At 50.1% G+C, this 13,599-nt stretch overlaps 1 protein-coding gene across 2 annotated transcripts; it reads left to right on the top strand.

The window, feature by feature from the left end:
• Window positions 1–4,986: 4,986 nt before the first annotated feature.
• Window positions 4,987–7,871, top strand: LOC120685418 (heavy metal-associated isoprenylated plant protein 33-like). Of its 2 annotated transcripts, none has more exons than XM_039967340.1 (4): window positions 4,987–5,179; window positions 5,448–5,527; window positions 5,730–5,805; window positions 5,989–7,871. In XM_039967340.1, the coding sequence occupies exons 2-4, from the start codon at window positions 5,498–5,500 to the stop codon at window positions 7,377–7,379; spliced, it is 1,497 nt and encodes a 498-aa protein (XP_039823274.1). In that variant the 5' UTR covers window positions 4,987–5,179; window positions 5,448–5,497; the 3' UTR covers window positions 7,380–7,871. The 2 variants fall into 2 exon arrangements, with proteins under 2 accessions (XP_039823274.1, XP_039823275.1); XM_039967341.1 differs by lacking the exon at window positions 4,987–5,179 and adding an exon at window positions 5,210–5,342.
• The last annotated feature ends 5,728 nt before the right edge of the window (window positions 7,872–13,599 follow it).

The following is a 13,599-nucleotide window of genomic DNA, read 5'->3' on the forward strand; positions in this document are numbered from 1 at the left end:
GGAAGGACCCTAGGGGTGGACGGTAATTGAAATCCCGTCCGCCCTGGGGTGGACGGTATTTGGCGTCCGCTCCTGGGAATATTTGGCGCTCGCCTCCGCAGCTTGCCGGAGCGCCGCCGCGTCTCGGTCGTCCACTTTGCCTCTTGAGAGCTCCCCGCCGCTGCTAAAGCATGCATCCACCATGGTCTCCGTTACCTTGGCTCTGCTGGTCTGAGTGTCTGCGCGGCGCGCCTGCCGACGGGCGTTCGCGCGTGGCGCTCAGTCGTGGGCTCGGCGTCGTTCTCCGCAGCGGAGGGTTCCGTTTAGGAGCGCCCATGGTGTCCGTCTAGGCTGCGGCTGAGGTGGTTAGCGCCGCGGGCTTGTTGGGAGATGGATATGGTGGCGCTGGCAGAGGACATGGCCATGATTGTCTGAGCGTCCGATGCTGCTGTGGCAGGGAGCGGCGAGCAGTAGCCGGCCGGTCATCATGGCGGTGCGCCGCCGGCAGCCCGTGCAAGGAACTCGTGTCTTTTGAGCAAGCATCTTGGATTCTTGGCAGCAAGAAGTGATCCAGCCCAGAGCTCATGTTTCTCCTCAACGATTCACAGTAGCCGCCGTTCAGTCGGCGTCTGACAGCCGATTCTCAATTGTGCCAGGCCAGTTCCTTCTTCTTCAGTCTCCACCGCTCACATCCATGCTTTGGTTGAATTTATCCTGATTCCTGAGCTACTGAGGTACAACAAGCTAACCACACAAGCATTATTAGATGAAGAAACCACTCAACGACTCAAGCAACACTCAACAAATAGGCGACAAAAGCAGGGATGCAGCTTTGAAATCGGTAGTAACACTCAACCAGCTGTTCTGCTTCCAAGACAGATCTTTTTTGAAGAAATTCCAAGACAGATCTCACATTACATCACACGACACATTAACACATTAACTGAGATCTCACATTGCCTCACAAACTAAGATCACAGGCTACAACTTTCAACTGAAAGCATCCGCACCAACTACAACTGTTGTCATCTATCCCAGGCTTGCCGCCTGTTGGTGTTGGCCGGCGGCGTCCTCCTCCGCCTGGGTGGGCAGCCTGAAGCGGCAGAGCGGGCAGAAGCGGCTGACCGAGAGCCACTCCACGATGCACTCCCCGTGGAACGCGTGCGCGCACGGCATCGTCCTCAGGCATCGCCGGCCGCGTACCCCTCCAGGCAGACCGCGCAGCAGGTCTCCTCGCCGTCCCCCATCTCCTCCCCTCCCGCGCCCACCGTCGTCTCCGGTAGGCCCGCCACGGCGCTGGCCGCGGCCGGCACGCCGCCGAACCGGCCGCTCGGGAACCACACGGTGAAAGAAGCGGACGCCGCGTCGTCGCCGTCGACGTCCACGCTGGGCGTGGCCGCCATCGTGCCGTCGTAAAACTCGTGGGGTGCGGTGTGTATGCCGATGCGGCGGGGTCCTCCTCCTGTCACCGCCGCCGCCGCGTAGCTCGCCGGGCGCCTCTCGAGGTACATCTGGTGCGGCATCGGAAAACCTCCCGCCGCACGCGCCACCTCCATCTGGCATCTGCACCTCGCCGTGTGCTCCGACGGGTGGAGAAGCGATCGAGAAGAGATGCAGGGGAGACGAGAGGCAGTCGAGATGCGATTGATTTGATCAATGGGCATCGGGGGTCCAGGATTTATAGTTTTATTACCGAATCGAACACGTCCGAGTCCGCGATGCGTTTGATGGCGTGAGAATTGGGAAACTCGGACCAGGGTCCGACTCGGATTCAAGCCGAGGTGGAGGAGTGCGCTACGGCGGCGAGCTCAGGCACGGCAGGTCGGAGGCCCGGAGGCGCCGCTCTCCCTCGTTTTATTTGCATCGTTGTTCAGCGCAACTGTGTGCGCCCGCGCTCTCTCCTCCATGAACAGAGACGGCGACGGCGGTGCCCCCCCTGGCTGCGGCGCTTCTGCCGACGGGCGTTCGTGCTCAGTGCCGTCTTGGGGTCAGCGTCGTTCTCCGCAGCGGAGAGTTCCGTTCGGAGCGCCCATGGTCTCCGTCCAGGCGGCGGCTGAAGGGGCCTTGGCCTCTGCCGCTTGCCCGCTTAATTCACACTGTGGTGGCTCGCCGCCGATCTACAGGCCTCAGCGAACTGGGCCCAAACCAAAAGCTCCCCACTCCAGCCCGCACAGGTGCAAAATCACTCCAGCCCGAACGGTCAACTGAGCGCCGTCCAGCCCGGCCGGGGAATAAAATACCGTCCACCCTGCAGCCCACAAACGAGCCCATAAAAACACTCTGCAACCCACAAACGAGCCCATAAAAACCGCTCGGCAGCGCCCCCGCTGCGGAGGAAGAGGAGCCCATAAATGGGCGCGCCGTCGGTCGCCCACTCGCCCGACGGCGCCAGCTGTCTGACGTCGCTCCTCACTAGTCGCGGCCATGGCCTAGTTCCGTTCAGCGCGCGGCGGCCACGGAAGCGAAGCTCGGCTTCGTGGGGACCATGGCGCTAGTCGCGGCCATGGCCTAGTTGCGTTTGTGCAGAGTCATGGCCACGGAGACGTCGTAGTCTATGAGGCCTCCATGGCGGTGTTGTTGGGGCTGGGCTCCGGCGGGCTCCGCTGAATATGGTTGGGACTGAATGAGAATATGAGATATGCAGAATGTTCAGAAGTTCTCAAAGTTAAATTCACATTGCAGATTATATTTAGATGGATTCTTTGGTTCACTTGTGGCTTCGGAGGTTCCTCTGGCTCGTCGGCATCGTCGACGATGCCTCTGTTGCTCGGCCAAATTCCCGGCGTTGACTGCCGATGCACCACAAGGTTCATGTCTTGCGGCTCAAAAAAGCTGGAGGTCGCGCCGATGGGTTTGGTTATGGAGCTTGAGTCCCGGCTCCAGCGGTTCGGAAGGCGGCGTGCGCTCGGGATCGGGGGAGACGACGGCGAAGAGCATCAGTGCAATTCCGTTGTTCTTTAGGGCTGTTTCTGCAAATTTGTCCGCCTGGAGATTGTGTTGTGTGGAGTTCGTTGTAATTTTATCTTTCTCCAGGGGGCTGAATGTAATTCTCTGGGGATGAATATATGGGCTTCCAGCCCCTTCCGCAAAAAAAAAAAACACTTCTGCTGTACAAAAAATGACAAGATATATGTCCATTTGTAATTGAAAAATGTCAGACTAAGAAACCAATTTATTAATTGATTTCATCTGCCCTTTTCTTTTCTTTTCATTACATAGCAAGTTCTAGGGCCTAGGCATCCAGGAATTAATATACTTTGTGCTCAAGCATACTGAGGAAACTTTTACTCACTAGATTTAATTTGCAATCATCTAACTGACTCTCTAAAAATGTGTTTGGTGTTCTTAGAAATGTCTTCTGCAATGATTCTGAGTATTCTGTTTTTATTTTCTATCTACCAGTGATTTTAAACCTACCAACAATAAATTCAGGCAGGTATCTCTGAATGAAACTAGGGATTTCTTCTATCTTGAGTCTGTGTTTAGTTCGCGATTTTTTTTGGGTTTGTGTACTGTAGCACTTTCGTTGTTATTTGGGATTTAATGTCTAATTATGGACTAATTAGGCTTAAAAGATTTATCTCGTCTTTTACAATTGAACTGTGTAATTAATTATTTTATTCAACTACATTTAATATTCCATGCATGTGTCCGAAGATTCGATGTGACGGATACAGTATGTAAATTTTTGGGAACTAAACAAGGCCTGATTCTTGGAAGCTAGGTTGTAGACACCATCTGGCGATACAAATACCACTGCCAACGGAGTGCAAATTCAGTCTGCAAGCATCGCCGTACACTTGCTGGTTAAAACTTGTGTCCATATACACCCCCCGTACAGGATGATGCACTAGCAGCTTAAGGGGGTGTTTAGAAACAGGGACTTCAAAAAAGTCCCAGGGACTTTTTAGTATTTAGAAGTATTAAATAAATATTAATTATAAAACTAACTGCAGAACCCTGGGGCTAAACTAAGAGACGAATCTAATGATGTATCTTAATCTATGATTAGCGAATGGTTACTGTAGCACTACTGTAGCAAATTATGAATTAATTAGGCTCATTAGATTCGTCTCGCGAAAAAGCACTCAGCTGTCAAAAAACATTTATAAACAGATTTTATTTAATAATATAAAATAATAAGATTTCTTTTGATGTGATAGGGACTTTTGAAAAAAGTCCTGGAGCCAAACAGGCCCTAAGGCGTCCCATGCTGTGCTGGCTGCAGTGTGCAGGTGTCTAATTGAGCCCTTGTTTAGTTGTAATTTTTTTTAGAATTTTGGTACTGTAGCATTTTCGTTTGTATTTGATAATTATTATTCGATCATGGATTAACTAGACTTAAAAGATTCGTCTCGCAAATTACAGATAAATTGTGTAATTAATTATTTTATTTAGCTACATTTAATACTTCATGCATGAGTTTAAAAATTTGATGTGATGGAGAATTTTGTAAAATTTTAGAATTTTGGATGCAACTAAACAAGGGCTGACTGCATCTGTATTGGACTTCCAGCAAAAGACTGCATCTGTATGGTCTGAAATGCCTGAGGCAGCACGTCTTCAAATGTCTTCTGTCCATGAATTTATCTTCCTTTTCCATAGCATTTTGAGAAGTTCAGGCCGGAGCTTCAGTCTACGTTTTTCTTTCATTCATGTCTTGCTATTTTCTCTTGCCATACCTTTATGCTTCTTGGATGTTAATATAGTACAGCTATAACTATAACCAACTCGGACACCGACCTGGCTGCAACTGTATTTCCACCATCTATCTAACCATTGCAACTAACCAAATCAATTTATGTTATGATTGGTGAAGACTGTTGCTACTGATGTTTCCTCCATCATAAACTACTTGTCCCCAGTTTATTAATATCTCTGTACCATGTACAACTGCAGTGTCTAATAAAGCAATGTTATAGTAAGTATAGTAACAACAGCGCAGGTCATCCAGGCGCGCCAGGTCTCTAGTATAAAATTGCAACTTTGAAAAAGAAAACATAGGGAAACCGACATTGCTAGCATGCTACTTCACGTGTTCAAAACCTTCATGTACTTGCTGACAAATGACAAAGCCTATTTAACCGCCTCTCCCCTGGCTAGTCTTTTGCAAAGCACCATTTCACAATCTTGAGAACAAAGGAAAGGCTTCAGCTTCCAGTGTCCAACCAAAGGCGACCTTAGGGAAAAAATAAAAAGGGTAAGAGGAGACTCCTCCATGTGCTTTAGCTCTGTTGGTAGATAGAGAAGAGGGAGAGGGAGTCTCTTCCTCCTCCTACCCCTTCCATCTTTTTATCTGGACCACACTGCAGGCGCTTAATATTTCCTGCAAGCCATTTAAGTACCTTCTCTCCAACGAGAAGGCACCTCTCTCTCTCTCTCTCTGAATGACTGAGAGATGAGAAGTGTTTGCCGGTTGCTGCCGTTCTTGTTCTTCTCTCCCTGATTTGGGTGCTCTCATATACCAGATCTGAATCCTCTTGTGCCATTGGAGGCTGCATCGTTTGAGGTGGTCAGGATGAGCAAGGAGGACACGCTCAAGGTTCAGGTGAGTTTGTTCTGCATCTTCTGAACTCAAGCAGCTCACTCACACACTCCATGTTCATGTTCCTTCTTGTGTCTGCTGCGGTATTAATCACAGAGTCAACCTGATTTCATCTCACCGTGCATGTCTGGTCTCCTACGGCCGTTAATATATTTCAGACTTTTCAGTAAGGAGTAACCTCTTTTTTTTTTCTGTTTGCCCCCAGATCTGCGTGTTAAAAGTGAACATCCACTGTGATGGGTGCGAGAAGAAGGTCAAGAAGATCCTCCACAAGATTGATGGTAAGAAAGACTTTTTAAATCTCAAATTGTTTGTTTTTCTTTCCATTCAGCGGTGTTCACCAGGGTCTGTTCTGTGCTACTTTGTTCTTCTCCTCAGCAGAAACGATGGATAGTTCACCTGTTAATTGTAAAAAAAAAAAGGCTTGTTTTTTCCTAAGAGAAATGTGCTGGATTGACATGCAGGTGTGTACCAGAGCAGCATAGATGCAGAGCAGGGGAAGGTGACGGTGTCTGGCCTGATGGATCCGGACACCGTCATCAGGAAGCTGAACAGGGCCGGCAAGCCCGCTCAGCTTTGGGGCGGCAAGCCTGGCGTGGTAAGCCCGCTTCAGAAGCTGCAGCTTGGCGGTGGTGGCAAGGGTCAGCACCAGAAGGACGCCGGCGGCAAGGGCCAGCACCAGAAGGACGCCGGCGGCAAGGGCCAGCCCAAGGGTGGAGCGGGTGCTGGACACGGCGGGGGCGGCGGCGGCGCTGGCGCGAAAGATGCAAGGATGGCGATGCCGCAGCCGACTCCGCAGCAGCTTCAGCAACTGCAGCAACTGCAACAGCAGATGCAGATGAAGGGACTGAAGCTTCCTCCCCAGCTCATGGGCATGGGCGGCAAGATGCCATTCCCGGCGGCCGCGCCGCCGGCGAAGGACCCCAACCCCAAGTCTGTCAGGTTTGACGTTCCCGAGGATGACGAGTTCGGGGACGACGGCAGTGAGTTCGATGATGAGTTCGACGACTTCGACGACGAGGATTTCGAGGACGACGGCCTCGACGACATTTACGACGACCCCAAGATGATGATGAAGCCTATGGCCATGCCGCCGGCCGCCGGCGGGGGCGACAGGAAGGGTGGCAACGGCGGCGGCACGAAAGGCGGCGGCGGCAACGAGATCCCGGTGCAGATCAAGGGGAACGCCAACAACGGCGGCAAGAAGGACTCTGGCGCGAAGCAGAACCAGGGCGGCGGCGGCAAGAACGGTGGTGGTGCGCAGCCGCCGCAGAACGGCAAGGGTGGCGCCCCAGGCGGTGGGAGCCAGCCTGGCCAGGCCAAGAAGGGCGGCGGCCCGATGATGGCCGGCATGCCGCCGCAGCAGCAGCCGGGCATGATGATGAGGCCGCTGAACATGATGGGCGGCGCCGGTTTCCCCGGTATGGGCCAGATGGGCGGCGGGCCCATGGGCGGCTTGCCGATGGGCCACCCCCACATGGGTGGCAGTGGCATGCAGCAGGGAGGTGCGGTCCACGGCATGCCGGCCGGCGCCATGATGCCTGGTGCTGGGTTCTACCCGAGCGGCGGCATGCCGTCGGGGCAGGAGATGATGCCGGCGGCCGGGAACCCCATGGCGCAGCAGCAGTACCTGTCCATGATGCAGCAGCAGCAGCAGCAGCAGCAGCAGGCGCTGATGATGAATGGCCACGGCCACCATGGTCACGGCGGCGCCGGGTACCCGCCGACGGGGTACGGGTACGGGTACGGCCGGCCGGCGGTGCCCTACCCGCCGCCGGCGTACTACCCTACGCCGCACCCGCATGACAACATGTTCAGCGACGAGAACCCCACCAACAGCTGCTCGGTGATGTGAGGCAAGGCCGCCGGCTCGCCGTTGCCTGCCAGAGCTTTCTCCTGCTGATGCCTTGGACAAAGTAGTGAACCAACCGGAAGGAGGGGAGCTCAGGTCACAGGTGGTCACCGGTCAGCGTCGTCACCATGGTCGTCGCAGTAACAACCTGGATGACTGGATCGGTCGGTCAGTATACATGAGAAACTAGCTCCTAGTACCAGCAGCTAGAATCTCCCCCTTTTCTTTTCCCATCTCCTTTTTCTTTTCTAGTTTATTTTCACTTTCTTCTTCCTTTGAACAAAAAAAAGAGCAACTTCCTTGGATGGGAAGGTAGGTATAGTAATTATCAATAGTGGTCATAAGAGATTATGTGCTCTATCAATAGTAGCTCAAGATGTGGTGTTGAGTTTCTGCTGATGGCTTCCCTTCTTGCCCCCCCCCCCCCCCCCCAATGTCCATGCGTGATGGCAAGGCACGGCAGAATAATGTGCAAACCAATGTTAGTTGATCTCAGTGTTGCCTTCTTCCAGTGAGTGTGCTGTGCTGGAGCTGCATCTCTTCTTTTATCTTTAACATGCTTGTATTTTTTTTAAAAAAAAAGAATCTTTCACATGCTAAAATGCTGTCAACTCTTCTAGGTGTTATTTGGCTTCAGAATTTTTTTCAAAAGTCCCTATCACATCAAAAAGAATCTTACTATTTTATAGTATTAAATAAAATCTGTTTATAAATGTTTTTTGACAGCTGAGTGTTTTTTTGCGAGACGAATCTAATGAGCCTAATTAATTCATAATCTGCTACAGTGATGCTACAGTAAACATTCGCTAATCATAGATTAAGATACCTCATTAGATTCGTTTCGCAGTTTAGCCCCAGGATTCTGCAGTTAGTTTTATAATTAACATTTATTTAATACTTTTAAATACTAAAAAGTTCCAGGGACTTAAAAAAGTCCCTGGAACCAAACAACCCCCTAGTGCCTTTACTGGCTTTGACCTACTTGATGTGAGAGCAGGATGGTATTGGTATGACACTAGTGTATCTCTACTACGGTGAAGAGATGATGGTGGATTTGTGGCAGCAGGCAGGCCAGCAAAGGAGGGGGACGATCCTGATGAGGGTTCTGGTAGTGGAGGTGGTGGTGGGCCCTCGCGAGTGGAGAGGAGCTGCCGGCCATGCCCGGATGCCCGGATGACCCTGCTTCACCAGTCACATTATTGATGGGGCAAGGCGAGAACAGGGAGCAGAGATAGATATGGCTGTCTCCTAGCGGTGGCAATAGCAGTAGCAGCTGCGTACGTCCGGGCCTGCTGGCTGGGTCACGCCAGGATTGCGGGCAGTGATAATTGATGGATCGGGCGTCGATCGGCCTGCCCAACTACCCCCGGTAAAAACCTTTGCAGAAGACAAGCTCTGAAGAAGCTGCAGCTGCGGGTCTCAACTTTTACCGCACCTCCCCTGCCGATGCTGGTAGAGAGACCCGCCTCGGTTCTGAAACAGAGAACTTTTTTATTTTTAAAGAAAAAGAGTATGAGTATCTTACCAGGACAGATTTAGTACCAGTTGTTTAGTGGACTAAGTATATGTTGGGAGGAGTAGAGTAGACTGCTAATCCATCCAACCATGGCTGGTAAACTCCGCGGTGCTTGAGATTCGGCGCCGGGTGTCGCGAGCGGGATGAAGCAGAGACCGACCGGCAGCAGCTAAGCAAGGATGGTAGCGTAGCGTCCTCCTCCTGGGATTAGGGTTAATTAACAATGCCGGGCTGGGGACCTGGGCTCGTGGGTGCCATCATGGGGAGGAAGGAGCTTCTCGGAATGAGCAGGCTGTTCTTTTTTCTCCTTTTAACTGTGCGAAATGAGTCTTAGACCTTTGCTTAGTTCGCGAAATTTTTTGAATTTTGGTACTATAGCATTTTGTTATTATTTAACAATTAATATCTAATTATGAACTAATTAGGTTTATAAGATGTATCTCGTCGTTCACACTTAAACTGTGTAATTAATTATTTTTTAACTCATTTAATATTTCATGCATTAGTTCGAAGATTTGATATGATGGGTAAAAATTTTTGGGAACTAAACGTGACTTTGATATCCAAGCTGATACTAGATAGGTAGCAGACAAGAACTTTCTTTCTCTCCAAAGCCAAAGCTATTCGGAAGCTGTGTGCTGGTGTCCTACCGATAAGTACTCTACTGTCTACTCGTACTCGTACTACCCAAAGTGAAATGGGGGCAAGAAACCCAAGTTCGGGGGGCCATGTTTTGGGGGGTGTCTGCACTGAGTCTTAGACCTTAGTTCGCGAAATCTTTTGAATTTTGGTACTATAGCATTTTGTTATTATTTGACAATTAATATCTAATCATGAACTAATTAGGTTTAAAAGATGTATCTCGTCGTTCACACTTAAACACTTAAACTGTGTAATTAATTATTTTTTAACTCATTTAATATTTCATGTATTAGTTCGAAGATTTGATATGATGTGTAAAAATTTTTGGGAACTAAACGTGACCTTGATATCCAAGCTGATACTAGATAGGTAGCAGGCAAGAACTTTCTCTCTCTCTCCAAAGCCAAAGCTATTCGGAAGCTGTGTGCTGGTGTCCTACTGCTAAGTAGTACTACTACTCTACTACCCAAAGTGAAGTGGGGGCAAGAAACCCAAGTTCGGGGGGCCATGTTTTGGGGGGTGTCTGCACTGAATCATTGCAGAGGGGAGAGGGGTTGTTGGCTGGTTGATTGCTTCGAAGCGAGATATTTAGGGTACGCACAGTAGTGTGTCTAGCGTGGCTGTCTATCTATACTGGTGATGGATTGGAGTGGAGTTGCGGGGTGGAGTGGAGGGAGGTGTGCCGCAATGACAGCTGTCGGCCCCGTCTGGATCGCTCGCTCGAACGAACGTTCCATATGGATGGATGAGCTCGTGCTGCCATGAGCTGGCTGCGATCATCCGGCCACGCCGGCCTTGGCATGAGCAAGAACGTGCTGATGATGACCACGTTTATTACGACCTTGAGACAGATGATGGTACTCGTGTGTGTGATGTGCAAAGCGTGCAAGGGAAAACTAGATTACTGCGAAACGGATGGCTCATGCTCATCAGGTAATGAAGGCGTGGACCTGCGCCTCCTCTAGCCATGGACGGAGACGAAGGCTGCAGCGGCGGCTGGGGCTCACAGGGAAGTGAACCCCACTGGCCAGTGGCCAGCATGAGTGGCGCCGCGATGTGGCCATCATCGCCGGCCAGCCAACGACGCAACGGCGGAAAGGTAGTCGGGTCAGCCGAATGGGCTTGGCACAGCTGAAGCGAGCACGTCCGCGCCGGTGGGGAGGCCGTGCCCCGTGCACAGCCACAACAAGGCGTCCAACTCCAAAAAGGTCTGTCTCCAAGACTCGGGAGGCCAAAAAACTTGCCAGTGGATGGAAGACGGCGCTTTGTTGGAACGGGAAAGCAGGCCAGGCGAGACGAGACGAGAACATGGTGCGTTGTGGCTTTCCGCGTCGTAGGCAGGTTGTAGTATTGCATTGCATTGCATTGCGGTGTCCCCACTCGGTCCCCCGATCCCCACTCACAGTGTCAGTACCCTTTTGACTCTTTCTTTGACCTCCGGACGGCCCTCGGTTTCCGGCGCCGGTCCGAGTGCTTGCTGCCAAGATATACGCAGGCGATAGGCTCCCATTCACCCCGTCTCTGATGGCTTTTTCGGTCCCTCGTTTGCCCAAATAGAACACCTGCCATTCTATTACCGACTGCAATGCTACCGCTAGCTCCTCCTCATATGGTCCTTTTCGGAATGCAGAGATGTACTGAACGCTACGGATTTTCGCTTTTCTTTTTATTTATTTGATTTTCTAACGGAATGAACTTCGGAGACTGATACAGTATTTGACGTAGCAAAACCCGGTTGCTTTGCTTATAATGAAAACGTAGCGGACCACACCTGACAGCCGCGTTTGGTTAGACGTCACATCAAAATTACACAAAAAGACGAATATTTGCACGGAGTATTAAATGAAATCTATTTGCAAAATCTCTTTAAAGACTTTAACACGCGTTTGGTGCTAGTGTGTTGCTATATTGCTTTGCGTTCTGACATTTTTATGTTGGGGAGTGTAGGATACGTACTGTCTGGACTCTGGAGTAGTAAGGTAGCCGCGTTCATTCTGAGCAACGAGCATGTTCGTCATGAACTCCCCGAGGACTAAACTAGTACTATATGCATGAGATAGCTTTTATGAATTGGCTAGAACGAGGCTAGCTAGGTAGGGCACATTACTAATTTACTGCTCCCTCTGTCTTTTTTTATATGTTATATAAAAATTAATTCTAAATTAAATTTAGCTGGTTTCACTAAATTTATAGAAAATAGAATGAAAACTATACTAACATGTGAATCTCAGAAAAAACTATACTAACATATGCACTGTCAAAATATATTTCATGTAAAATTTTATAAACAAAGTTAATATTATAAGTATTATTCTTTTTTCTATAAATTAACACAACATCTAAATAAATAGAGGAAGTACACATCAATCAACTACTAATCTACTGGATCAGACCAGGAGCAAAGCAGGCAAGTATCGGATTAATTGTGAAGGTCCTCGCCAGTTTAACATTTTTCCTTCTCTATACGCTGGTAGAGTAGAGTCTCAGTAAAGAAAAGGGATAATCTGCATGTTGCTCTGGCAGAGGATGCTTTCTTTCTTTTACCGACCTGTGCATGCAGATGCCGCTCGTTCGCCGCCTTTTCTCATGACGACGAGTTGACGATAACTCTGTTGGTTGGGTTGGAGGTTGGTTGGGTTGGAGTTACGAGCTTGTGGTTGGAGTAGTGTGAGAAAAAATATTACTGACTGGCTGGTGGCTGGAAGCTGATACTGAAGCGGTGTGAGAAAAAAATACTGTTGAGCTGGAGGATGCTCCAGCAGCCCAACAGAGTGGATGTAGGGCGGAATTACCTAGGCGGAGTAGAAACGCGTTTACCTTTACCTGCGCGCGCCTAGCTTTGCTGTTGCCTATTGGATTAGGGCTGTGTTTAGTTACCAAAAAAACTCCCCCCAATTCCAAATTTTCAATCACACCGACATCACATCAAAACATTAAATATAGTAAATGATACATGCATGGAGTATTAAATATAGGTAAATAAAAAAACTAATTGCATAGTTTTGATGTACACGACGAGACAAATCTTTTGAGTCTAGTTAGGTCATGATAGGACAATAATTACCATAAACAAACAAAAAATGCTACAGTATGATACAGTGTCCGATATGACTTTTCGCATCTACTTTTCCCTCCATCTAAACGCACCCGGGTGGGGGGAGCCCGTGGGAAAGCTAGGAAATTTTTTTGGTCGGCTGCTGCTGGAGCAGCGGCGGCAGCAGAGCAGCGGCTACTAGGAATTTGTGCAGGGAGGGAGGACAAGGGTCACATGGCGTCTGCCTGATGCAGTGCTGCTGCTGCCGCCACCGCCTCGGGTGGGGTGGTGCGCCCAAACCCTACCAGCCCTCTTGGGTGTCTATGGTCAAAGGCTCCCATGCGCGGATGCGCACCCCCACACGACCTTGGCTGGTGCTCTTTCCGTCTACGATGAGTCGAGGATGAAGGAAGGCCGGCCGGCGGCACCAATGATCGGGGATCAGATTCCAGTATCAGTAAGGCAGGAACACCTGCTTGTTCCCGAGTTTCTCCCTCATCCTCCGACCGGTAGTAGGATGGCCGAGGGTCGCCCATGGTTTCTGCTTGTAGACGCCATCCGGGGATCACCGGCTCTCAGGAGTCAGGAGTCGAGAGGTGTGGGTGTGGCTGCAAATTCAGAAGTTGAAGGAGACGGTGACGCTGCGCGAGCAACGGGGAGGAGATTGTTGGGCTCAATACTTTGTTGGGCTACACGCACAACAACCCAGTCCGGCTCGTGCATCGCGCAGTGCAGACCAAAAAGGCGACGTGTAAGCGGCAACCGGGCCAAATGAGCGACCAGAGTGGCCTAGGCCAAATTCGTTGGGCCGCCAGATACCGGGCTTAGCGCAACAAGGCCTTTGATTGTTTTTTCTTTTTGAGAAACACAAGGCCATTGATTAGCAGCTACCCTCCCGTCCGGGCCACAAAGAGTTCGGCCCAGCTGCGTTTCATGATCAATTTTTTTTGATGAAACGCTTCTGTATTACTTAGATAAGGAAAACAAGCAGGTACAAGTAGGAATACAGAACCGTACAGAGAGGATACAGA

Source organism: Panicum virgatum, chromosome 8N (genome assembly GCF_016808335.1).
Source record: "Panicum virgatum strain AP13 chromosome 8N, P.virgatum_v5, whole genome shotgun sequence".
In the NCBI taxonomy this organism is placed as follows: domain Eukaryota; kingdom Viridiplantae; phylum Streptophyta; class Magnoliopsida; order Poales; family Poaceae; genus Panicum; species Panicum virgatum.